Source organism: Pseudorasbora parva, chromosome 11 (assembly GCF_024679245.1).
Source record: "Pseudorasbora parva isolate DD20220531a chromosome 11, ASM2467924v1, whole genome shotgun sequence".
In the NCBI taxonomy this organism is placed as follows: Eukaryota; Metazoa; Chordata; class Actinopteri; order Cypriniformes; family Gobionidae; genus Pseudorasbora; species Pseudorasbora parva.
The window spans coordinates 46,265,355-46,292,901 of NC_090182.1; the positions used below are offsets into that span (position 1 = coordinate 46,265,355).

The window sequence follows — 27,547 nt, forward strand, 5'->3', positions numbered from 1 at the left end:
TTGGCTGGTATTGACAAATCGCACACCACACCATACCACCCAATGGGCAATGGTCAGGTGGAAAGAATGAACCGAACTCTTGGAAACATGATCCGTGCATTGCCCCCCAGATCTAAAGCCAGATGGCCGCAAATGTTGAACACCTTGACTTTTGCATATAATTGTACAGTTCATGAAACAACAGGTTTTTCGCCTTTCTTTCTCATGTACGGCCGTACTCCGAGACTACCTGTTGACCTTATGTTTGAACCCGTACTTTTGAGTGGAGAAACAGTTGACATTGACAAGTATGTGCAGTCACTCAAGCGAGACCTCTGCGAAGCTATGAAGCTTGCACAGTCACATTCAGAAAAACAACAACACAAACAAGCAGAAATGTACAACAAAAGAAGTAAGGGACATCCAGTTGACATTGGCCAAAGAGTTTTATTGGCCAACAAAGGTGAAAGAGGTAAAAAGAAACTGGCAGATCGTTGGGAGAGCACAGTTTATGTAGTGATCGACAAAAATTCCGTGTTGAACACATACAAACTCAGAAGCCCTTCGGGTATTGTTAAAACTGTTCATAGGAATTTGATTATGCCGGTTGATTTTCTGCCATTGCTTGATGCAGATGCTGTTGAGGAACAGTTATCCAGTTTGAGTGGTGATGAACCTGAGGACTCTAGTTTTGAGCAGCTTGCAGAAGAAAGGACTACTCAGTGGGTTGCTGACCTCTCTTGCAGCTCTGGTGGTTCTGTAGCAAACAGAGATGAATTGGATGAGCAGAATGTGATGTGTGAGGAAACTGCTCAGGCAAGTGATGGTGTGGAAGTTGAAGGGGAGTTGGTGACATCTGCTACCAGTGAGTGTGAGGTTACTTTTGCTGGTGCTGATTTCCATGTGGGCTATGATAACCGTGGTTGTGACCCCTCCGAATACAAAAATAGGAATCAGGATGATTCTGCCTCAGGTGTCAATTTGAGTGGGGAGTATGTCACTGAAGTTAAGGCAGTTCACGAATATAGCACGGTTAATGAGACTTCTCCTACTGTACAACCATCTACCTCTGAAAAGACGGAGTTGTCAGGGAAAGAACCTGATCAGAGTGAGGGTTATCGTACTAGACATGGCAGACTCGTAAAGCCGTTAAATAGGCTCATTCAGACTATGTCTAGTCAATTTGTTAAGAATCTCTTTGGGTAAACCAAAATTATACTATGAGTACTTATTCTTGTATAACTTTTTGTTTGTTTGTTTTTAGTTCTGTTGTTGTTAATATACTATCTATTGATACAATTTCTGTTTTATATTTTCATAAAGAGAAAAGAATATGTAATGTGTAGTCTGTTAAGACTGGTAAAGCCGTTAAATAGGCTCATTCAGACTATGTCTCACCGATTTGTTGTGAATTTCGTTTGGAGAAAACGAAATGAGTTGATACAGAGTTTGGGCATTACTTTTTTTTTTTTTTTCTCTCTCTTTTCCTTTTTCCTATTACTTCATGTATTTCGCACTTTGAATTTCTTTATAAGGAGTAATGCACTTTTGTGTGTAGTCTATTAAGATAGACAATTATGCAATCTTGGATGTAATCTGTCGATAGGATGTGTATATGGCATGTCTTCCTATGGTTGGGTAAAGGAGTAGCTAACCTTTGCCTTTCCTAGTCCTTCAATGGACAGCAATAATGTTGGTAGACTTTCTTCAGTCTATGTTTGGGGGTTACACCCGATTGCTAAGTAATCTCTTTGTGGAGTTGAATGTTTTGTGCATGATTTTGTTTATTTTATTTTGTTTCTTTTTGATGATGAATTAATCTTTTGTATGCTATTCATGGTGTTACGCAAAATCTAGTGAAATCAGTGGGGGTGAGTGTAACGAGGTTGAAATGGTTTTATTTCACAAGATTTTCCTGTTAATATACATTTAATTCTGTTCTACAATTGTTTTAACCATAGTTTCTAAAAATACATAAAAAGGGTCTGTAAGGAGGTAATGGTTCAAACCCCCCTCCCTCCTGTTACGACAAAGTGGTTCAGGCCAGGCAGCCATACCTGCCGTTTTGCTCTTTTAGCGGTCTTTTCCGTCTTTCTCCCGAACGAAAGAGGTGTGCTGTGTTCTATGCTGCAGATTAGTTGTTAGCATTTGAGAATAATCCACACACATAAATACACAATGTTTAAACTCTTTATTTGATTCATTTTGGCACTTACAAATGTAAGATCATATATACTCAACATATATTGTGAAATGTTATTTTTGTTGGCAGTGTCACTAACGTGAGCTGAAGCTGTCGTGACGGCCTGTCTATATAAAAATACATTTTCTATGCAGGTATGCATTGATGAACCATATTTTTGTTATTTTAAGTTATATTGTTGTTTCATGTGTATAAGGTGTTCATGGAGTTACTGTGTTTTTTTTTCATCGGTGTTTTGTGTTAGCTTTGTCCTCCGTATCCTTTCGTTTGTTGGTCCTTGTCTTTTCCTTTTGTCGCTCTTTTCCGTCTTTCTCCCGAACGAAAGAGTGTCACTAACGTGAGCTGAAGCTGTCGTGACGGCCTGTCTATATAAAAATACATTTTCTATGCAGACCCAATCCGACGTTCTCCTGTCATTCTTCACTGATTTTCAACACAACGCAGACTACAAGAAGCATACGGTTACATATGTATATAATGTAGTTTGTTTAGAAAAGTTGTTAAGGGTGTTTCCAATCACTAATGCTGCTGTATTTATTTGGGGTTTAGCTGGCTTTGACAGAAAATCAGCTCACTATGTGTTTTCTGTGTTTGTTTTGCTGTTAGTTTGTTGTTTTCCACTGATCAAGCTGATTTGTTCAGCATCCTGTATTATCAGTCACCTGATCTAATCAAGCGTTCCTTTGGGCATCAGATTGTGTCCCTAAACTCAATCACATGCTCCGGCGAGGCTGTTCTGCCCTCATAAAACTAGAGTCACCTGTCCTGAAACTGCCATTGACTGCGATTGAGTTTGATCTTCAACCCTGCATGTAAAGCAAAGGTTTATTGTGGCCTTCATTGCAGTTGTGTGTTTGTCTTCTGGCCTGTTGTTGTAGGTGTATGGTGTAAAACAGCAGCGTAACGACTTTAGCGGGATATTGAAGCGGTTCTTCAGAAGTGACAGGCTGAAATAAAAGCATGGAGAGATTGAGTTATTCTTAGCAAACTTCTCATGCTCATAACAAGGTGTGTTTTAACCACATGCGCTTTTATGTCCCATTTTTGTATTAAACTAACATTGCAAGGTCATTTAGTTTTGGATTTCTTAGTTTGTATGTTTTACCTAATCCCAGACCTATATTTTCATTCTTAAATATGAAAACAAATAGGTTACATATTTGATACGATAATGATATAGCCTAAACAGTGAGTAACTCATTATATTGTTATTTCAATATTTAAAATTGTTTGAAATTGATTAATTATTTTCACAAATTGTTTCCATTATTACTAACAATTTTCCCCTTAATAAAGGTGTTTAGTCTTACGCGTGTGCGCACACACACACACAAACACACAAACTTGTACATTCACAGGCACACACAAACAACATTGTTTGGTATTATTTATTTTTATTGTGCATAATTTTTTATCAATCTATATTTGTGTGAAGGTATGCAAAGATTGTTTATTTGTATGCATTTGCGATACATACTACATAAAAAAGGCTTGCTATGAAATTAATCATCTTTGACATCAATTTTCCACTTAAGAATTGTTATTATTTTTTCATTTTTGTTTATTAGAGCTTGTAAAATCAATTAATCGCATGTCGATACATAATCTTCACCAAAAATGAATGCACCTCTGGATGAAAATAAATGGTATGATGTTTTTCCATCAAGGCCGCATTTACACTGCAGGTCTTGATGCACAAATCAGATTTGGTGACTTTTTTTTTTTTGATAACCTGCTTACATCATCTTTTAAAAATCGTGCTGTATCTGATATTTGCCTTTACACTATGCACTGGTGAAACAGATGTTCTGACCTGGAAGTAAAACAGCGCGATATGCAGTGGATGCAGATGAAATAAGTTATTCAATGTTTTGCGTTCCACATTATCTTTAAAGGCCAGCAAAACATTGCTTTTGTAAGGCGGATAACAAAGATGGGAGCCCTTTTCACATGTGATCGCAGTTTGTGTCCTCCTGAGTTGACATCATTTGCCTCCGATCCTTTCTCAATGACGTACGCATTTACTGGGGAATATCCGATTTGACCGCTTACGTGGCAGACGCAAATGCACGTATCCGAATCAAATCAGATTTATTACCACATATGAGTGAGGCCTGAATCCGATCTGAGGATATCGGAAATCATGCAGGTTTTTTTACTGCTTACACGTCACATGTCATATCCGATCTGTGCACATAAGAGGGAAAAATCTGAATTGGGTTACTTGCACCATGCAGTGTAAATGGGTCCAAGAAGAGGATCACCTTTTGGTCCAGATCTTGAATTGCCAATGCAAGAGTCCAGCACTCTGTAAAGTCTCCTCCAGCACATCCCAACGACTGTCATGAGTTTAAAGTCTGGACTGCCGATTCATGAGTAAAAATGATCCTTCATGATTCCTTCACAGTCTGAGCTGATGACTCTTGACATTGTCCTCCTGGAATATGGCCGTGATGTGTCTTACATGGTCGTTTAAGAAATGAAAAGCTACACACTCCATCAGTTAGGGTTAGAGGAACTGTTGCCAAACACATAACATGCTAGAAACACAATAATCACTGCGATAATGATCCAATCATTGACTCTTAAGCATCTGCCTACTTAAATCCAAAACTGACAGTTGGGCAATTTATAAACACGCACTTACATACACACACACACACACACACACACGTTTGTTTTTGTGACATATGGGGACATTCCATAGGCGTAATGGTTTTTATACTGTACAAACCGTATTTTCTATCCCCTTACACTGCCCCTAAACCTACCCATCACACACACACACACACACACACACACACACACACTGCCCCTAAACCTACCCATCACAGGAAACATTCTGCATTTTTACTTTCTCATAAAAACTCCTCCTGTGTGATTTATAAGCCTTTTGTAAAGTGGGGCCATGGGTAATGTCCTCATATTTCACCCTCTCCTGTAATACCTGTGTCATACCCATGGCATTATAAACATTTGTGTCCTCATATGTCACAAAAACATGCCCACACACACACACACATTGTTTGTAGAAAAATTAAACGGATGCAAATTGTGTTTTCAGAGAGTTTGCAGAAACGCCTATCAGTGTCTGTTTCAGTAAAAGCCTAATTAAATTTACGGCAGATAAAACCTCATTCATTCTCTATGCTTCCTTCCTTCCATCCATCCTCCGCCTCCGTCTGTCCCTCCCTCTTGTTTCTGTGTCTCTCAGCCGCTGTAAGTCATGAGAGGATCAGAGTTCATGTTAATCATTGATCGGAGGTCTGTCTTCCTGCACTCACAGATCTTCAGTGTTTATGTGCGCGCCTGGATCGCTATGCGCTTCACCTTTCCTTTCATCAGTGATGCTTTGCTTCGGTTTTCAAACAGCATTTTTGCTCCGATAGTTCACTCAGGATGCTGCGAGTCTCACGCGTGTCTCTCACGTTAATTCCGGTGCTGATTTTATGGGGATTGACGGAGTGTGTCCCGCTGGGAAAAGCATCAAGACTGTGGCTGCAGCCGCTCAATGAGACTTACCTGCAGACCGGGACTTTTCCCAGCGGGTTTCTTTGGGGTGTTGGGACTTCGGCGTTCCCAAATGAAGGATCATGGGATGCGGATGGGAAGGGAGAGTCCGTGTGGGACCGTTTTACCCATCATTCCCGCACAGACAAAACAGCCAGTGACAGTTACGTTCAGTGGGAAGAGGATTTAAAATCAGTTCAGTATTTGGGTGTGAAGTTCTACGCCTTTTCTCTCTCCTGGCCTCGTCTTTTCCCTGATGGCGACACGACCGCGAATCCAAATCTGGCTGGAGTAGAGCATTACCGGCGTTTGATCAGCAGGTTAAAGGAGCTTCAGGTGGAGCCTGTGGTGACGCTTTTCCACTGGGATTTACCGCAGGTCCTGCAGGAGCGCTCCGGAGGCTGGCTGAACCAGAGCATGGTGGATGTCTTTGCCAATTATGCCGCGTTTTGTTTCGAGACATTTGGTGCGGAGGTTCGCTTTTGGCTCACGATGCACAACCCTTTCCTCCTGGCCGTGCAGGGCTACGGGACGGGGGCTCACGCTCCGGGGGTCACCGGAGACCACGCTGACCCCTTCATCGCGGCACACAACCTCATCAGGGTGAGTTTAGGCTCAGAGGTCAAAGGTCAGGCTCATTTTTCACCTCAGCTGTGAATAGAGTACATGCAGAGATAATGCAGTGACTGAGACCTTCACACACCGTCTGCGCTGGGAAACAGAGCTGTGTGTCACGAGACATTTAGGAGACTTTAATGGCCACAACTCTGAGAGAAATTAAAATGCAATATTTATTAATATATACACTTATTTATTTAAAGCCTTCAGAGGCCATGCATTGTTTTCTACATTTAACAAAAGTCACTTCCTTTGTCAAAATTGGCAAAGCAAGTCCACACACACACACAAACACACAGACTCTCATGCACACAGACACACTCACTCTCACACACAGACACACACTTTCTATCTCTTGCGGCTTGCGCTCTCTCAAACACACACACACACACACACACACACACACACACACACACACACACACACACACACACACACACACACACACACACACACACTATAACAGACACACACTCACTCTCTCACACACAGACTCACACTCACTCAATCACTCATTCACACACACAAACACACACTCTCTCACACACAGACACACAAACTTTCTATCTCTTGCACTCTCTCAAACACACACATACACACACACACACACACACATGTTGGTCTATGTGGTTTACAGGGACTCTCCATAGGCGTAATGGTTTTTATACTGTACAAACCGTATTTGCTATCCCCTTATACTGCCCCCAAACCTACCCATCACACACACACACACACACACACACACTGCCCCTAAACCTACCCATCACACACACACACACACTGCCCCTAAACCTACCCATCACACACACACACACACACACACACACACACACACACACACACACACACTCACTCTCTCACACACAGACTCACACTCACTCAATCACTCATTCACACACACAAACACACACTCTTTCACACACAGACACACACTTTCTATCTCTCGCTCTCTCTCAAATACACACTCACTCCCACTCTCTCAAACACACACACAAACTAACACAGACACACACTTTCCCTTCCTCGCACACACACAATACACACTCTTTCTCACTCTACTCAATTCATATTGCTTTATTGGCATGACCCGGGCCGTGCAGAGACCCTTGGAGGGGCAGGTGAAGTATAAAAGGGGCACATGGAACAAGGCTTTTAATCGGGCTGTGCCCAAAATATCAATACAGCAATATATTGACACACACTCCTTTCTGATACGCGTTTCAATACGGATGTTTCTGTATTGATATGGCAGCAAATGCTGTGATGCAGTTTTGATAAGAAACCTTTAAAAGGTCAAAAGTTAAAAAAAAAAAATTAAAAAAATAAAAAAATCTTTCCACCTATTATTAACTCTGGGATTAGAAAGTTATGCTTATGATTCTGTTAGTAGTAAAGAACAGCTGTTATAGTAAACTGTAGGTAGGACACGGTCATTATTCAAAATCATCGTGGCCCGTTACGTACAGTACTGAATAGTTTTATTTAACGTCATGTCAGTATCTGTGGCTATTTTCGTGGCAAAAACTGATTTACATTTATGCAATAAAAATAAAAACCAAGCAAAAAAAAAAAAAACACACAAAAAAAAGCAATATTATACAAGATTTTTAACATTAACTTCTAAAACTTTTTCTGGTAAAATCTTAATCTTAAATTCCTAAATAAATCCTTTAGTGGGTTTGCTGCCTTTGCTGTTGTTGTTGCTGCTGATACTGCTGGAGTATATCTCAGACTATAGACATTAAAACCAGCGGTAACACTTTATTTGAAGGAGTGTGCATCAGACTGACACGACACATTCATAATCATAACATGAAACGTCATGAATATGAAGGAGTTTTTATGTATGTTTATAACAACTGTCATTAAGTGTCATTCGCTCAGTTAATGCAAAGATGACATTATGTGAGATGTTAGTGATAGTGACAAACTTTAAAATGTAAAGTTGTCATAACAAACACATCTCACATAATGCCATCTTTGCATTAAAAATGACATAATTGAGCGAATGACACTTAATGACAGTTGTCATAAACATACATAAAAACTCCTTCATATTCATAGCCTGGGTATTTTCATACCTTTTCCTGAAATCTACTAGGGCCATATCTCATGTACTCTGCACTTTGATGTTAGGTCAGGTTCATTTTATATTGATATCGATATTTTTAATAATACATTTTAAAGTATTATTTCCAGAGATATATTATTGAGTTTAGAGGTCATAGTGATTTTGCTGTTGTAAACACTACTGTTACAGTTATTTCAGTTACTCTCCAAATTAATGTAGAAACAATTTAAAGACAACATATTGTAAATATGTGTTGTATTGGCATCTTTTTAGGAATGAAGGCCAGTCTCACTGATACTAATGTCTCTATGAAACATTATGACATTACATTACAGTATAAATGAAAGCTACCAATTTCAATATTTATTAGGCTTTAAAAAACACTTAATTTAAGTGAACTTAAAACAATCTTAATATAAACCCATTATAATAAATGTTATATTTACTGGTGGCCATTTAGAAAGAAAACGTAATAGTAACACCTTTCTGAACTGCACAAATAAATTAAATACAGATGAATTATCATTAAAGCTACACTTTTCTCTGTGATGAACATTACTGACATGAAAATGATTGAAACCTGTTCTGAATTTATATAACGTTATATTTTTAATGATAATAAAAAAACAGATATAGGCTAATTCAGAATATGAAAAGTCAGTATAAGTCTTTACCAGTGTTTTTTTTTTTTTAAAAATAAATACTGGAATAAAAATAATAGGTTAAAGTATTAGATTTTAGTAAATTACCAAAGACAAGACTGTGTAACTCTACGGCCGTGAAACTTTTCTACACATACAGGAAACATCAATATAACCAACAGCTCCATGCTCTCTCCATGTCGTTCTTGTAAAATGCTAACAAATAATAACTAACTAAACAAACACTTCGCTGAGAACAACACTAACGTTACCGCTGTATTGAAGAATCCGCTTCACAGTCCACTCTCCACTGGCGCGCACGAGCGGCGTGAGACATGAGGTCGTCGGGTGAAAGGTCATCATCATGTGAATCATTTTATTGTATAATGTATTTAATTTTACTAATAGTTACATTGGGCAGGCCTTCACAAAAGGGTCTTTAATTATTTGTATAGACCTATATTTAAATAGAATAGTTTTTTTTTTCTTGACAAAAAGGGCACTTTGGGCATCAAGGGGCAAAGAGGCAGGTGCTCAAGCACAATTACCCAGTATGCTTACTAATTTTTATTGTATTAACTCAGATTTTTAATTTCAATGAACTTAAAATTTTAAGGTAACTGGGTAACTTATTTTTTTAATAATTGTTTTTACAGTGAATACACATTAATAGTAATTATTAATCAGGATGTGTTCACTCAGTTTGTGGCATTTATAAATATGATGTGCTATATAAGAGAAGGCCAGTCCTTCACCAAGTAAGACTTTCAGTTTGGTTAGTTTTTTTGGAAATTGACTTCTAAGGACCAGTCATGGCAGTATTTAGTCAAAATATATAGGTTGTTCGGGAGACCTTTTGGTGTTTTAGACAGAATTAATAAAGCCCCTTTCACACTGCGATTCCGGCAAATACACGGATAATACTAGATTTGGTCCATTCACACTGCCAGTGAAATACCGTAAAATGTGCGCTTTCACACACAACCCGTAACGGTCCCGGGTCGAGTTGACGCGTGACATCCGGATGTGACGTATAACGGCGAGCGATCTCCGCTTCAGCGCGGATAGTAAGGAGCTCCGTGGTCTCGACTTGTGTCCCGTTTGCGCTCATTTCTGCTTGTTTAATTTTAGTTTCTTTTGTATACGAACACTCTCTGCGTTTAAAACACCGACGAGCTCTTCTGGCACTGCAGGGTTGTGTTATTGAAGAAACAAGCTCTAGGAGTCGCACGATAACTACGTACACGTTGCGGCATTAGTTTTGGCTTTTGTTCACACAGCGCTCGTCCCGGGTCGAATCCCGCAATGTTACTAGGTCCCCGACCCGGGTCGAATTCGGTAATCAATCGCGGGACGTGGTTGCTTTCACACAGAAGGCGACCCGGCAATGCTCCGGGAATATTGCGGGTCCGACGTGCAGTGTGAAAGGGGCTTAAGTCATCTGCATACAGTAACTATTTGACTTCTGTGTCGACCAGTTGAAGTCCTGGACACTCTGATTGGTCCAATAGATCCTCCAATTCATTAATATAAATGTTAAATAGAGTCAGGCTGAGGCAGCAGCCCTGTCTGACCCCTCGCTGTTGGGCTGTGTTTTTTTTAACCAATTTTTGTTATACGTGTTTTTAAGTCATAATTTTCCCCCAATACCACTTTTACGAAGCAAGCAAAAAAAAATTCTGTCTTTCTTTTGGTGTACATGTTGGTTTAGTAATGTGTGTAGTGTGTGAATATGACATCACTCTTACTCCCACACTTACTCACACTCTCTCTCTCACAGACACACAATTTTCACAATACACACACACGTAATTTTCACAATACATTACAAGAGTAGACATTTTCCATGCGTTTTCTGCCTTCAGATGAATGATGTGTTTTATTTCTGTTGCATTTGATTCCGTGCTCTGCTAAATGAAAGTGCAAGATGTGTAAAATCTAATGGAGATGAACTGTTCTGCATTAAGTCTTTTTACAGCTGGCCACTGATAATATCAGGTGATTCTGCTCAGATCTGACCAGCAGTAATAGGCTGTGTTGCATAAGATCATGAATTATTGAGATCATAACTGAGGCATCTCTGCCTCTCTCTGACGGTTTGATCTTGTGTCTCTGTAGGCACATGCTGAAGCGTGGCATATTTACAACAAGACCTTCAGACCTCATCAGGGCGGGAAAGTCTCCATCACTCTCGGCTCTCATTGGGTGGAGCCTCTTCAAGGCCAGGCCTCGCCAGCCAATGTGGAGCTCTGTCAGAAGTCCATGGAGGCTGTGATTGGCTGGTTCGCAGAGCCCATATTTGGAAACGGAGATTATCCAGAGTCCCTGAAGGCCTCGAATCGAGGTGTGATCCCAGAGTTCACTCCGCAGGAAAGGCTTTCTGTGAAAGGAACTGCAGACTTCTTCTCTTTGGGCTTTGGGCCGGAGACCCTGAGGGTGGGCCGAGGTCTGGCCCGGTTTGGGCAGACGGTGACGCCGGATTTGAGGAGCATTCTGGTCTGGGTTCGGCTGACGTACGGCGATCCGCAGGTGCTGGTGGCAGAGAGCGGATGGTTCTCTGACGCTTCTGTCGGAGTCGAGGACACTGTGGCCATTTATCTGATGAAGAAGTTCATCATGCAAGTCATGCAAGGTGTGTGTGTGTGTATGTGTGTGTGTGTGTGTGTTATTGTGTGGTATTCATATGGATCTCAAATGCCACTCGTGAAATTTTGCAAAGAAATTGTTTTATTTATTTTAAATAAAAGTAACACATTTATTTGTTTTTAAATAAGTTTATTTTTAATGTATATTTTTAAATTATTTATTAATATTTTTTCTAAATATATATTTATAAATTTATGTATTTATACTAAATAAACAATGTATTTATTAATACAATTATTTATAATAAATACATAAACAATAAATACACATTTTTGTTATCGTTAAATGTATTTTATTGAATAAATAATACTTATTTATGACTATATTTATTTTTAATAAATACGTACATTTTATTTATTCATCCATTTATGTATTTTATAAATTAATGTATATATAGTAAGTATTAAGTAAAATGTTTTTATTTATAATAAATAAAAGTTATTTATTTTAATACATTTAATAAAGACATTTAATTTTAATGAAGATATACAAGTTTATATTAATTTGTTTTATTTTTTTGTTTCTAAATATGTTTGTTTTACATTCATATTTTTAATTAAATATGTATTCATATTTTTTTATAAATACGTATATTTTTATTTATTTAAAATAAACTATTTATTTATATATTATTAAATTTATAATAAATCCATAAAGTATTTTAGTCATAAATATAACATTTATTTGTATACATTTATAAATGTATATACTTATTTGTCTCTAAATGTTTTTTACATTAATATTTTTTAAATTATCTATAGTGAATAAACTAATTATGTATTAATATGTTTATTGTTAATAAATACATTAATTAATTTAATTTAATAAATAATTGTATTTATAGTAAATAAAATGTATGTATTTTTTATATTTATAGTGATTTTTTTTTTAAATAAAACCACATTTTAATTTTTTTTTAAACAAATAAGTACTATTTATTTAATATTTTCAATATAAATAACTACATTTTATTTCTGTATTCATTTAATTATTTATCTTTTAGGTGAAGAAATATTTCAGTGCACTTTTTCTGGATCACTAATCATCATTTGCTCATTATTGTTGTCTTGGTGTTTTATGATGCCTAGAGCATTTTAAAAATATGGGATGAAATGCAAATCTCTGCTATATTAATAAACAGATGTCAGTGCATCTTCATAACACGCTGGGGAATGATTGAACAACAGAGGCATTTCTTTAAAGGGCCGGTTCTGTGTTTTTAAACGCCGTATTTTTCTTCTATTCTCCCTTTATTCCACACCGCTGTCTGTCCTTTGAACGGCTCGTCTGCTTCCTGCTTCTATGAAGCCCATCCCTCTGAAAAACGCAATGGTCTTAGATTGGTCAGATGGCCAAATGTAGTTTCCTGTACTTTTATTGGCTGAAGTTAGCACAGGTTAAGGCCACGCCCCTTCCCATTACGGGCAGAAGTCACATCTGCGGAGACTAGCGAGGGTTTATGATGTCACCAACCCAGGAAGAAGCTCATTGTAGTCCAAACCGGCCGCTTTTGTAGGCAATAAACTGCCGTAACTTTAAAAGACAATATCTCCGTTTGCGTTGAACTTTCAGCGTTGCAACTTTGCAGAGACTGTTTATGCTCAAGCAGCGACATTACACACTAACTAAAGTTATAAAGTCAAATCGCATGCAACCGCCCCTTTAAACTGTGTATTCTCAGCACTGTAAGATTGTGACTGTGTTGTCTCAGCCGTTTCTGTAGATGGAGTGAGTGTGTTTGGATACACGGCCTGGAGTCTGGTGGACGGTTTTGAATGGAATCACGGATATGGCATACGGAGGGGATTGTTCTACATCGACTTCAGCCAACCTGAGCGCCACAGACTCCCGAAGACCAGCGCACACTTCTACAGACGGCTGGTCCGGGACAACGGCTTCCCTGCCGACAGCAACCTAAACATCGAGGGCCGATTCCCCTGCGACTTCCAGTTCGGTGTGTCAGAATCAGTACTGCAGGTCAGTTCGAATTGATTCGAGCATTCAAAATCTCTTTATTTGTTGTATTTGTGAATGTTTCATATTCAAGGCACTACAAAGCAGCCAGCAACTCTGCGCCAATATACCTAAACTCACTTGATTTACACGCCCGCCAGAAGCTTACATTCTTCAAATGAACGACGCCTCGTGGTTCCATCCCAAAGTGTCATGAAATCTCTCTCACGGACCTTTTCCTGGACCATTCTGGTGGAATGACCTGTCTATCTCAATTCGAGCAGCCAAGTCTGTAGCCATTTTCAAAAAACATCTTAAGGCGCATGTTTTCCAGCTGTACGTGACCAATAAAGACTAGCACTTAAAGGGTTAGTTCACCAAGAAATGTAAATAGTGTGATTAATTCCTCCTGTGGTTGGACACCCGTCAGACCTCCGCTCATCTTCACACACAGATGAAGATATTAGTGTTGAAATCCGATGGCTCAGAAAGGCCTTCATTGACACCAATGTCATTTCCTCTCTCAAGACCCATAAAGGCACTAAAGACGTCGTTACAAAGCCCATCTCGCTACAGCGACTCTACAATCATTGATGAAGAGGCCAGAATAGAGTTAGTGCGCAAAAAAACTAAATAACGACTTATATAGTGAAAGCTTCGAACCGTTATGAATCATGAATCGATTCACTGAGTCATAATGGTTCGAAGTTATTTTTTCCCAAAACAAGACAATCATTTTTACTTGTCTAGTAAATGTTTCTTAATGTAAGAATTTTTAGATATTTTGAATAGAAACGACAAAAATACTAAGTAAGAAAAGCATTTTGCAGTGCAGTTGATGTAAATGTTCATCTTGATTTCTTGCTGTGTTCTCCCAGGTCCACCTGCATCCGTTCTCGCCGCAGTTCACCGATCCGCACCTGTACCGCTGGAATTACTCCGGAGACAGCGCTCTCAAACCCGTTACAGGCATCCTACTTAACACCCGGCCGGCGCAGTGCACTGACTTCCTGTACATTCAGCGCCACCTCTTTCTCCTCGGGGTCACGGGGTCGTCACACTACCGGTTCACCCTGGACTGGACCCAGCTCATGCCCAGCGGAGACCCGTCGTCTGTGGATGCGGAGAAGGTTCGGTTCTACAGGTGTGCAGAGCTGGGCCATATCTAAGAACATTTACTCGAGTCTTGTACTTAAGTTCACTTTTTGAGTATCTGTACTTTACTTGAGTGTTATTTTTTCTGGAAACTTATGACTTTAACTTCACTACATTTAAAAGACAAATATCGTACTTTTCACTCCACTACATTTCTATCAAGGTCCTCGAAGTCTAAAGTCATTTCTGTAGAAACTTTTAAAGTCAGCGGATGATTTTTTTTCTTTGGGTTTTTGCAGAAAGCCTTTCAGGAATCACTCTTGTAGAGTCTCGTGAAGTTCAATGATTTCACAGCATTTATTAAACACTGATTTATAGTTTAGAGCAAAATGAAAGAAGACGGATGTTTAATGTTCATTTGTGATTAACATGATTATTTCTTAAGTAAACGTAAACGGTTGGTGCATTCGGCCTTAAAGTGACAGCAGCTTCATAAAGAGCTTTGTAACTTTTCTACAAGTATTTAAATGAGTTTAAGTTAGTCGTATGCTAGTATGTCAGATGGAGCATCACTGACTGGCTTAATCCATGATGGCATAATGTGCATTTATACAACAATAATAAAATAATAATACGTTGAGATAAAAAAGGAAATGTACTTTTGATACTTAAGTACTTTTGAAAACAAATACTTCTGTACTTTTACTTCAGTAAAAATCTGTTTTTACAACTTTCCCTTGTAGCAGAGTAATATTTGACCAGTAGTACTTCTACTTTAACTCAAGTAATGAAGTTGTGTACTTTGTCCACCTCTGCAGGTGTGTGCTGAGCGAGCTGGTCCGCAAAGGAATCGAGCCGGTCGTGACCCTTTATCATCCCAGCTACAGGTCGCCCTCGCTGGGTCTGCCCGAACCGCTGCATGTTAGCGGCGGCTGGAGGAACGACACCACTGTGGAGGCTTTCGTCCAGTATGCTTTGTTTTGTTACCAGGAATTTGGTAGCTTGGTACCGACTTGGATCACCATTAATGAGCCGAACCGGCTGACGGAGGCGTACAGCGGGACGGCTGAGGACAGACGGACGGTAGCGCGTCATCTGCTCCTGGCGCACGCGAAAGCCTGGCGCGTTTACGACACGCGGTTCCGGCGGACGAAGGGGGTGGCAGTTAGTTTCGCGCTCCATGCTGATTGGGTAGAACCGGCCAATCCGTTCTTAGAATCGCACGGAGCTGCACAGCAGCATTTTTTGTTGTTTGAACTGGCCCGTTTTCTCGACCCTCTGTTTGAGGGGCGTAGCAGCGGTCCTTCCGCTCTGATTGGCTTCACCGATGATGAAAGGGAGGAGCTAAAAGGTGCGCTGGATTTCGTGGCTCTGAATCATTTTACAACACGTCTGGTGTTGCCGCTGCACCAACCGTCCCAACGCAACCCAAACCCGCCCAAACCGCCGAACCAGGACCACGGCTGCAGGCTGATGACCGACCCCACCTGGCCCTCGTCTCACATGGGACAGGCGATCGTGCCCTGGGGTCTCCGCAGGATGCTGAGCTGGGTGAAGGATCGCTATGGTGACGGCCTGCCCATCATCATCACAGCATCAGGGGTGGATGACCCACAGCCCCATAATGACCAGCTGAGACAACGCTATATCAGAAACTACCTGCAGGAGGCGCTGAAAGGTGAGCTGAATCTGACTATAGCGATTAAAGAATTTCAGAAGCACATTTTTGGCTGTTTTTTTTTTATTTTTTTATATACATTATTTTATCTTATCATTATTTTTATTTTATTTTGTTATTTTAATATTGTTTTATTTGATCATTAATTAGATTTTATTGTCATTTAAGTTTTTATCATTATATTATTGCATTTTAATTTGCATTTTATTGTTGTATTCTATTTTCCTTTATTTTATTATTATTTTTTGAATATTTGTATTATATATATATATATATATATATATATATATATATATATATATATATATATATATATATATATATATATATAGTATTATATTATATATATATAATTTTATTTGCATTTGGCATCTGTAAAGCACAACTCTTTATCTATAGCATTCGCTTAGTTCCATCATTATTTTTCTTAAGCAATTTTAAATAATAATAATAAAAATAATTATAATAAATTCCTTAAACCCTGGCTAATTATTCAGACAATGTAAAATTAATTTGAAAAATATTTTAAAATAAAAACTATTTACATTCATTTTATTTTTATACGTGACCATTAAAGGGTAACATGTCTAAACCCTAAACAACTTTTTTTAGTCAATGATCTGCAATGCTAGGGCTTTATTAGTGCTGTTCATTAATCCGAGTAAATGTTTTGACATTTGGGTATAAAGTGTTTTAATTCTACAATATATGTTGTAAATGCTGCCCTCTTAAGGTTGAGCGGGGGCTACTGCAGTTGAATTTTCCTATTGGACATTGTAGGTCATTGTGACGAACAAACTCAATTCCAAAAAAGTTGGGCACTGTTTAAATTGTGAATAAAAAAGAATGCAATAATTTAAAAATCTCATAAACTTATATTTTATTCACAAAAGAATAAAGATAACATATCAAATGTTGAAAGTGATACATTTTGAAATGTCATGCCAAGTATTGGCTCGTTTTGGCGCTACACATTCCAAAAAAAGTTGGGCCAGGTAGCAATAAAAGGCCGGAAAAGTTAAATGTACATATAAGGAACAGCTGGAAGACCCAATTTACAATTAGGTCAACTGGCAACATGAGCGGCAGTGTCTCTCAGAAGGCAAGATGGGCAGAGGATCACCAATTCCCCCAATGCTGCGGCGAACAATAGCTGAGCAATATCAGAAAGGAGTTTCTCAGAGAAAAACTGACAAGAGTTTGAAGTTATCGTCATCTACAGCCCATTATATCATCCAAAAATTAAAAGAATCTGGAGCAATCTCTGTGCGTAAGGGTCAAAACCAAACTGGATGCCCGTGATCTTCAGCCCTTAGACAGCACTGCATCACACACAGGAATGATACTGTAATGGACATCACAACATGGGCTCAGGAATACTTCCAGAAAACATTGGAGAACACAATCCACCGCGCCATTCGCCGTCGCCGGCTAAAACTCTACAGGTGAAAGAAGAAGCCATATCTAAACATGATCCAGAAGCGCAGGCGTTTCCTCTGGGCCAAGGCTCGTTTAAAATGGACTGTGGCAAAGTGGAAAACTGCTCTGGGGTCGGACGAATCAAAATTTGAAGTTCTTTTTGGAAAACTGGGACGCCATGTCATCCGGACTAAAGAGGACAAGGACAACCCAAGCTGTTCTCAGCGCTCAGTTCAGAAGCTGATCTCTGATGGTCTGGGGTTCATGAGTGTGTGTGGCATGGGCAACTTACACATCTGGAAAGGCCATCAATCCTGAAAGGTGTATCCAAGTTCTAGAACAACATATGCTCCATCCAGACGTCGTCTCTTTCAGGGAAGACCTTGCATTTTCCAACATGACAATGCCAGACCACACACTGCATCAATTACAACATCATGGCTGTGTAGAAGAAGGATCCGGCACTGAAATGGCCAGCCTGCAGTCCAGATCTTTCACCATTAGAAAACATTTGGCGCATCATAAAGAGGAAGATGCGACCAAGAAGACCTAAGACAGTTGAGCAACTAGAAGCCTGTATTAGACAAGAATGGGACATCATTCCTATTCCTAAACTTGAGCCTCTTGTCTCCTCAGTCCCCAGACGTTTGCAGACTGATATAAAAAGAAGAGGGGATGACACACAGCGGTAAACATGGCCTTGGCCAAACTTTTTTGAGATGTGTTGATGCCATGAAATTTTAAATCAAATTTTAAATATTTTCCCCTTAAAATGATGCATTTTCTCAGTTTAAACATAATTATGATAAGTCATCTGTGTTGTTTTCTCAATCAAATATTGAAATTTGAAACTTCCACATAATTGCATTCTGTTTTTATTCACAATTTGTACAGTTTCCCAACTTTTTTGGAATCGGGTTTGTATGTTGGCTCTTTCCAACGGCTCTCAATCCACGCTCCTGAATAGAGCATAGAAATGTTTTCCCTCATGTTCATCATATGAGAACGGCTTCACTCAAGTATGAATGCTCATGTTACATGAAGTAGAAACATTATGAATGAAACTTACTTGACACTTGCTATCAACCTTATAATGAAGGAAAAAAAACGGTTAAACAATACAGTTGTCAGTACACCTTAGGCTTTTCTTGCGGTATTTTTTGTCACTCGTCATGTGTACAGAGACTTTTTATACATGAGACACGCTTTCAAAAAACCCTGAGATGCAAGTGGTTGCCGTGGTAACGAACAACAATACAGTTGCATGCTGGCGTATATACAGCATTTCAGAATGTCTGTAAACAATCGGCACCAGGATACTTCCGGGTGGCAGAACGCGAGCGGCTTCTACTGACCAACTGAAGAGATCAGCCGGCTACTGTAAACAGTTACATAGTTAAGAACATTGTTGTTGATTAAAGGTGAAACTTTGACGAAAACGTATTGTGTTTGGGGTTGTGCCGTCAGGTATACAGCAGAAGGTGAAGGATTGTATCGATTTCATTCAGAAAAAAGTAAATATATCCAGCAAAACCTGTGGGTGAGGAGGCTAAAGCGAGAGGACGTCGTCAAAAGTGGCGCTACAGAGAAGTATTCTCACACCGGTCCATCTACAAAATCATAGCAGAGCATAATTATCTTCAGCTGGGGAAATTCAAGACTAATATTAGTAAACTTTAGATCTCTTTTAAAGATCGACCTCATTGCCAGTCACTGCCTGAAGTAAAAGTAGGAAGAGACTGAACTTCTAGAGTCATGTAGGCTACTGATCGAATGTCAATGGAAGAAATAGGAAAAGCAGAACATAGTTGTCGGCTGATGGATGATTGATGCGTGAACCACACTGGCTTCATCATCACCGCGAGTTTAGTTTGAGTGAATGGCTTACGTTAGCAGAGTAGCGCTAGTCTACAGCACGCTATCCTTTTGACCGTCAGAAGCTCACGTCTGATCCGACTCCGAGCAACAGAAAACGATCATGGTCTTTAGTTAGATAACAGGGAAATAGACCATCTACGATAGCCTAATGTATTGTAAGTCAAACAGCAACAGTCACTAAAATAACTACTCAAGTGTAGGCTGAGGCTCGTTTGAAAAAATGATGGTATTAGACTAGCGCTACAGCTACTGGAGCAAGGTCAGGCATTTAATGTATTGCTATCTCCTGAATTAATTAATCAGTCCCTCAATAATCATGTTAACTATGTCTGAATCCCAAGCAATTTACTACCGTTGCCATTGGAACGCTTCGGCTTTTGCCACCAGGAAGATCGTTTATTACTGTTGTGACGTCACAGTGAATTGTCGTATACAGTCTAACTTTATTTGAGGAAATCTGTTTATAATAAGCTATTAGGTTTGAACTTAATGGTCCTGCGCTGCCTATTGATTCATTAATCTGAATAAAAATACATCTATTAGGCATTCAGTATAAGGATGTGACTGTTCATAGATTAGGTCAGTGGTCCCACTCTCTCTTGCGCTGCTGCTTCGCTAGCATCGCCGGCATCGGGAGTTAAAGGAACTGTATGTAAGAGATGTATTTCAATTAATTATAAAATGGCCCTGATATGTCACTAGACATTAAGAAATCATGTTAATTTCAAACACTTCTGTCACTGCCAACAGTAGTCCGGCCAGGATATTGTCATTATAAAGTTGTTGTTGCGGCCCTCAGCTAATGTTGATGTCATGTTGTGTTTTGGCCTGAAGCTCCGCCCTCCACCTATCAACCAATCACGAGTCAGTAGTGTTTGGGCATCCGGGTTGCCAGATCTGCTCTAGTTACCACAGCTGTAGATCTACAAACGTTCTGCTGATCCTGCAGCCAATCTGGCAACCTCGAGTCAGGGGGAGAGGGAGGGGATACACCGCTCTACAGTCATCTTAAAGTGATGGCAGTACCAGTTTTGGCCACAATCTTACATACACTTCCTTTAACTGAGATTGAGTCAGTGGCTCTGGCCCCTTGTCTACAAACAATTCACTCTCCTCCACTTAAGGTGAAGGCGGGGGAGAAAAGTCCTCTACTTCGAATGACCGCTCTCTGTTACAAAACTACTGGTGTCACACTGCATCTTTGTCTGAGTCTGACAGCTGTCAATCAATCCGTTACTGCGTGTCTCGGGTGCACGCCCCTTTCCTTAGCCCCGCCCTCAGCTCGTCCCCTCGACTTGACTGGACTCGGCCCACTTTTCCAGCCTTTTTCTCTGCCTACTTTGCAAGTGGGTGGAGTTAGGCTGTGATCAGGGGTTTAGTTACCCTTTAACCGAAATCAGAGCCATGAACATGCAAATGTGTTGTTAAACTATTGAAATATTAACTAAATGATGCATTTACTATATTACATAATCTCATTCCTTAAACCAAACGAACCAGCTCTAAATCAGAAAAATACAATTATTTTTGAACAGTGCTTTTTATCTGAAGCAAAATAAATTGCAAGACTGTACCCTCAAGTCTCTGATATTTAGGTCTTTATGATTATATGGCATATGCTTAAATATATATATATATATATATATATATATATATATATATATATATATATATATATATATATATATATATATATATATATATATATATATAACTGTAAGTATGAGCAACAGAAATAGCGATACTTGCCTCAGCAAACATCGCTAATGAGCTGTGATTATGAAACATGTCCCTATTATATCTAATCACAACATCAGAGGTGAAATAGCCGTATTGCAGTATGCTAGAGCTGCAGTGTGTGTGTGTGTGTGTGTGTGTGTGTGTGTGTATGTGTGTGCGTGTGTGTGTGTGTGTGTTATCTAGCATTATCTGTTCTAACACAAGAACACAGCGTAATCAGCCGCTTCCTTTGTGGTTCAGCATCATGGGGTCAAAGGTCATACTGATGTAAGAGCTGTTTATGAGTGACCTTTGAGATGGTGTGAGCACATGGACATCATGAGGAGACTGTATGATCCTTCAGCCCAATGCTTTACAGTGTTTGTGTGGATGTGAGTCAAGTCGTGTGTGTGTGTGTGTGTGTGTGTGTCCTGTGTGTCCTGTGTGTGTGTGTGTCCTGACAGATTACGTGATTAAGCTGTGAACAGCATGTCCTGTTTTTACCTGTGTGCATATTTGAAAAACAGTGCTCTGCGTGTTATATATTTCCCACACTGCTTTTCATTAACCCTAGCTAATAAATAATATATTTAAAAAAATATATGCATTTTAAAACAAAAACATTACTTATACATTACATTTTTATTTGTTTACCTGCATGTCACAATCATAAAAAATGTAGAATTAAAGTGAAAAAAAAGATTTAAAAATATCAAAAAAAAACACTTGCTAAAAAAGATGATATACAGTGCCTTGCGAAAGTATTCGGCCCCCTTGAACTTTGCGACCTTTTGCCACATTTCAGGCTTCAAACATAATGATATGAAACTGTAATTTTTTTGTGAAGAATCAACAACAAGTGGGACACAATCATGAAGTGGAACGACATTTACTGAATATTTCAAACTTTTTTAACAAATCAAAAACTGAAAAATTGGGCGTGCATAATTATTCTGCCCCCTTAAGTTAACCCTTTGCAGCGCCACCTTTTGCTGCGATTACAGCTGTGAGTCTCTTGGGGTCTGTCTCTATCAGTTTTGCACATCGAGAGACTGAAATGTTTGCCCATTCCTCCTGCAGAACAGCTGGAGCTCAGTGAGGTTGGATGGAGAGCGTTTGTGAACAGCAGTTTTCAGTTCTTTCCACAGATTCTCGACTGGATTCAGGTCTGGACTTTGCCTTGGCCATTCGAACACCTGGATATGGTTATTTTTGGACCATTCTATTGTAGATTGTGCTTTATGTTTTGGATCATTGTCTTGTTGGAAGACAAATCTCCGTCCCAGTCTCGGGTCTTTTGCAGACTCCATCAGGTGTTCTTCCAGAATGGTCCTGTATTTGGCTCCATCCATCTTCCCATCAATTTTAACCATCTTCCCTGTCCCTGCTGAAGAAAAGCAGGCCCACACCATGATGCTGCCGCCACCATGTTTGACAGTGGGGATGGTGTGTGTTCAGGGTGATGAGCTGTGTTGCTTTTACGCCAAACATAATGTTTTGCATTGTTGCCAAAAAGTTCAATTTTGGTTTCATCTGACCAGAGCACCTTCTTCCACATGTTTGGTGTGTCTCCCAGGTGGCTTGTGGCAAACTTTCAAAGACCATTTTTTCTTCTTGCCACTCTTCCAGAAAGGCCAGATTTGTGCAGTATATGACTGATTGTTGTCCTATGGACAGAGTCTCCCACCTCAGCTGTAGATCTCTGCAGTTCCTCCTGAGGGATCATGGGCCTCTTGGCTGCGTCTCTGATCAGTCTTCTCCTTGCATGAGCTGAAAGTTTAGAGGGACGGCCAGGTCTTGGTAGATTTGCAGTGGTCTGATACTCCTTCCATTTCAATATTATCGCTTGCACAGTGCTCCTTGGGATGTTTAAAGCTTGGGAACTCTTTTTGTATCCAAATCCGGCTTTAAACTTCTCCACAACAGTATCTCGGACCTGCCTGGTGTGTTCCTTGTTCTTCATGATGCTCTCAGCGCTTTAAACGGACCTCTGAGACTGTCACAGTGCGGGTGCATTTATACGGAGACTTGATTACACACAGGTGGATCCTCTTTATCATCATTAGTCATTTAGGTCAACATTGGATCATTCAGAGATCCTCACTGAACTTCTGGAGAGAGTTTGCTGCACTGAAAGTAAAAGGGCCGAATAATTTTGCACGCCCAATTTTTCAGTTTTTGATTTGTTAAAAAAGTTTGAAATATTCAGTAAATGTCGTTCCACTTCATGATTGTGTCCCACTTGTTGTTGATTCTTCACAAAAAATTACAGTTTCATCTCATAATGTTTGAAGCCTGAAATGTGGCAAAAGGTCGCAAAGTTCAAGGGGGCCGAATACTTTCGCAAGGCACTGTATTTCTATTTAAATACATTTAAATATTAACTAATATTTAATATTAACAATATAATATTTTGTTCTCTCTCTCTCTCCCTCTCTCTCCCCCTCTCTCTCTCTCTCTCTCTCCCTCCCTCTCTCTCTCTCTCTCTCTCTCTCTCTCCCTCTCTCTCCCCCCCCCCTCTCTCTCTCTCTCTCTCTCTCTCTCTCTCTCTCTCTCCTTCTCTCTCTCTCTCTCTCTCTCTCTCTCTCTGCGAGCAGCTCGTGAGTTGGACGCCGTCAATCTTAGAGGGTTTTATATCTGGAAGCTTCAAGACCATCATGACCTTCAGTTTGGTCTCTTCAGCTCCGCCGCTCATCACTCTCGACCCAAAGCGTCCGTCAGCCATTACCGGGACATCATCTCCCACCGAGGCTTCCCCTCCGCCGCTGACCTCCGACCTTTCCCCTGCCAGGCGGCGGACAACCAGACGAGCTGTGAACTCTGCACTCAGATCGCAGAGAACAAACCGCTGCTCTTCTTCAGTGTGTGTGTCTCCATCAGCGTGTGTATGCTCAGCGCGCTCATCATCATCTCTGTGATGAGGAGGAAGAGGAAGAGTACGCAGATTAACGTCAGGCCGCAGAGATTCACAGTCCAGCAGAGGTTCCCCATGATGAGGGCGGCACACACAACAAGGCACTTGCACTGTTAAACTAGCAAAATATAACAATTAAACACAGGGAAATGTGCAGAATCACACTGGAATCACACCCAAAAACTCACCACACATAATTAAACATCAAATGTCTCCCGTTTCGGTTCAGTGTGTACATACATCGCATTGCATCAGTGTAGGTGAACAGCGCATCCTGGAGTGTGTGCTGAGACCGTGTCCATTGGTGTCTCCGCATCCTCAATTAACCCGACTCCGGCGCGATGACTCCGATCCGTCAAATATTCATATTCAATAAATATTTACTCGACACGTCATCCTCAATAAACCCGACTCCGGCGCCATGACTCCGATCCGTCAAATATTCATAATCTTGTGTAATCGACGCGCCATCCTGAATAAACCCGTCTCTTGCGTGATACCCATGAACTTTGAATATCTCAATCTAATATGATTTCTGACCTGTAAGGTGTCCGTTTCTCTAAGGTTTATTTTTCTCCATCATGCCCTGATGAGTTTTGGTTCCTTTTGTCGCCTTTGGCTTGGCTTGCTCAGTTGGGGACACTAACATTATGATCTAAGGCCCCGTCGACACGAAACCAGCGCTTTCCCAATCTGATCTTTTTTTTCCCCTCGTTTCAAGAAATATCTGCGTCCACACGAGATTAACGAAACTGACTAAAAACGATGTAGTTTGCATGCCAGGCCAGTGTGTGGCGCTGTAATGTGGCCACAGAAATACACTAAAAACGGAGAAGAAGAGTTGTGGCTAGCAGGGGTATAGCAGTGGTCGGAGGTGAGGCAAAATCTCACAATAAAATAATAATAAATACATTTGCTTCTTTACAGATGTGTTTTATTAATGCCTACACCTACCCCAACCCAAAACATACCCTTACAGGTATGCAGATACGGTCATTAAATGAGGCGATATTGATGAGCTCATGCCCAGTGCCCGTAGTTGTATCCCTAACTCTTCACCGTGCTGGACGTCGTGTGATGACATCACCGTTTCAGAAAATATACGGATTCGCTGTACACACGAAAACGGAAGATGATCGTTTTCAGATTTATCCGCTTTGGGACTCGGTTTCAAAAAATATCGGATTCATGCTTCTAAAACGCCGGACCCGTGTGGACGAAACACTGATACGGTACAAAATGTATATGTATACAGCTAAACGGGCCTCCGTATGGATGGGGCCTAAGTTATTCAACTAAATATCCAAATAAAATGATATTATTAGGTCTTATTTAATTCTATAAACTATAATACTGATCTGCCAACATTGACACTATATGATAAATTAAAATGAGCTGATGACATCACTGTTTTCTCCATAATGACTGTACAGCCAAATCTAATTTTGTTGCAATATTTTCCTGTTTAACACTGAAGCTGCTTTGACACAATCGGCATTGTAAAAGCGCGATATAAATAAAGCTGACTTGACTTGACTAGGGTTGTAACAGTACAGCGGTATGAACATGTGCGATTATCAAATCATGCACATTTGCTTGCCGTATTTGCACAAAATGTGGACACAAAGGGGCTGCAAAAGGAGGAAGCGCTTTGAGAACATGTTCGCCTAAACTCGAGTACACCATCCATCTCTCCGTGCAGATAAATGCACTTCCCGTTTATAAAAGCACGTATGATTTCTGTGATCCAGAGGGAATTGTGGAATCCGGATTGTAAATGTAATTTACAGTTTAAAGCCTCGTGCACCCCGGGACGCTTATCGCCAGCGTTTTTCGATGCCTCTTTGTGTTCATACACAAGCGATTATCAGCAAATTCACTCATTGACAGCAGATGGCGCTTATTGAAAAAGTTCTTAAGTGAAATGAAACTCACCATTGAATCATATTTGATCCGCAATTCCTCTCAATAACAACTTCTTATGGAGATATGTGTAGTCGGCTTTTGTCATGAAGTTCTTTGTGTTCAGAAACCAAAGAGATCCGCAGCTCTACATTCATCTTGCCTCGATGCATCTTATTCTTCATCTTCTTATTTTCTCTTTGCCGTCTCCTTTTAGGTATCAATGTGTGTTTGGCAAGACCTTTAGTGCTTGAACGCCACCAAGTGTTGTTTTACTGTAAATTCAGTAGCTCCAGGCACTTGAACAAAAGCGCCAATCTCATTGGTCGGACAGTTTTTAAAGTGATGCAACAAACCAAAAAAAAAAAAAAAAAAAAAAAAAACGGAACCTAAGGCGTTTTTTTTTTATCCTGCTTTTATAGGACTATTATTCTTAACAATTTTAATAAATTATTAAAAATAAGTTGTTAATCTAAACCATAATCAATTATTAAATTTAATTGATTTGATATTTTGATTATTGGAAATACATTTTTTTTTAAAGGTTTTAAGTATGATATAAAGCATTCAACGGTCATTTTAACTGATGATGATGATAATAATAATAATAGTTTAATACCGTATATCTTGAAACCGTGATGACGTTAATTAGTTACATTTATATAGCGCTTTTCTAGGCACTCAGAGCGCTTTACATACACAATGGGGGAATCTCCTCAACCACCACCAATGTGCAGAATCCACCTGGATGATGCGACGGCAGCCATATTGCGCCAGAACGCTCACCGCACACCAGCTGATTGGTGGAGAGGAGACCGAGTGATTAAGCCAATCAGGATATGGGGATTATTAGGAGGCCATGATGGACAGAGGCCAATGGGTAAATTTGGCCGGGATACCGGGGTTACACCCCTACTCTTTATCAAAGGACATCCTGGGATTTTTAACGACCACAGAGAGTCGGGACGTTCTCATCTGAAGGACGTTCATTATACCATGAAAACCTCACACCTTTACAACTCTAGTTCGGTGTAGGAACACTTACAATACAATTAAACCAGCAAACACGTTAAAATGCATGTAAGTACAGCCCAGAGACCTAAACATTACGTGCATTAACAAAAAAAACCTGAAACCATTGCATACAAGGATACAAGAAAAAGCACTTTTTATATAAAAATGCACACAGGAATTGTGTCAGTGTCACCCGAGGGATGGTATTTTCACACAGTCACTTTGTATTTTGTGAAGCTCAACAAACTTTTGCTGCACATTAGAACTATATTCTTTGGTTTTAGAAGTTAAGCTTGCTAAAATAGTA

The 27,547-nt window shown here is 39.8% G+C and overlaps 1 protein-coding gene across 1 annotated transcript; it reads left to right on the plus strand.

Moving 5' to 3' along the window:
- The first annotated feature begins 5,469 nt into the window (after positions 1–5,469).
- Positions 5,470–26,581, plus strand: klb (klotho beta). Its single transcript, XM_067458119.1, has 6 exons — positions 5,470–6,295; positions 11,141–11,654; positions 13,380–13,645; positions 14,500–14,765; positions 15,535–16,394; positions 24,008–26,581. Exons 1-6 carry the CDS (start codon positions 5,582–5,584, stop codon positions 24,439–24,441), a joined length of 3,054 nt encoding a protein of 1,017 aa, XP_067314220.1. The 5' UTR covers positions 5,470–5,581; the 3' UTR covers positions 24,442–26,581.
- Positions 26,582–27,547: the final 966 nt, after the last annotated feature.

Bases quoted from the DNA above. Each gene is read 5' to 3' on its own strand.
- klb (XM_067458119.1), top strand. From the start codon at position 5,582: ATGCTGCGAGTCTCACGCGTGTCTCTCACGTTAATTCCGGTGCTGATT. The intron at 6,296-11,140 runs GTGAGTTTAGGC...GTGTCTCTGTAG, and splicing joins CGGCACACAACCTCATCAGG to GCACATGCTGAAGCGTGGCA. The intron at 16,395-24,007 runs GTGAGCTGAATC...CTCTGCGAGCAG, and splicing joins CCTGCAGGAGGCGCTGAAAG to CTCGTGAGTTGGACGCCGTC.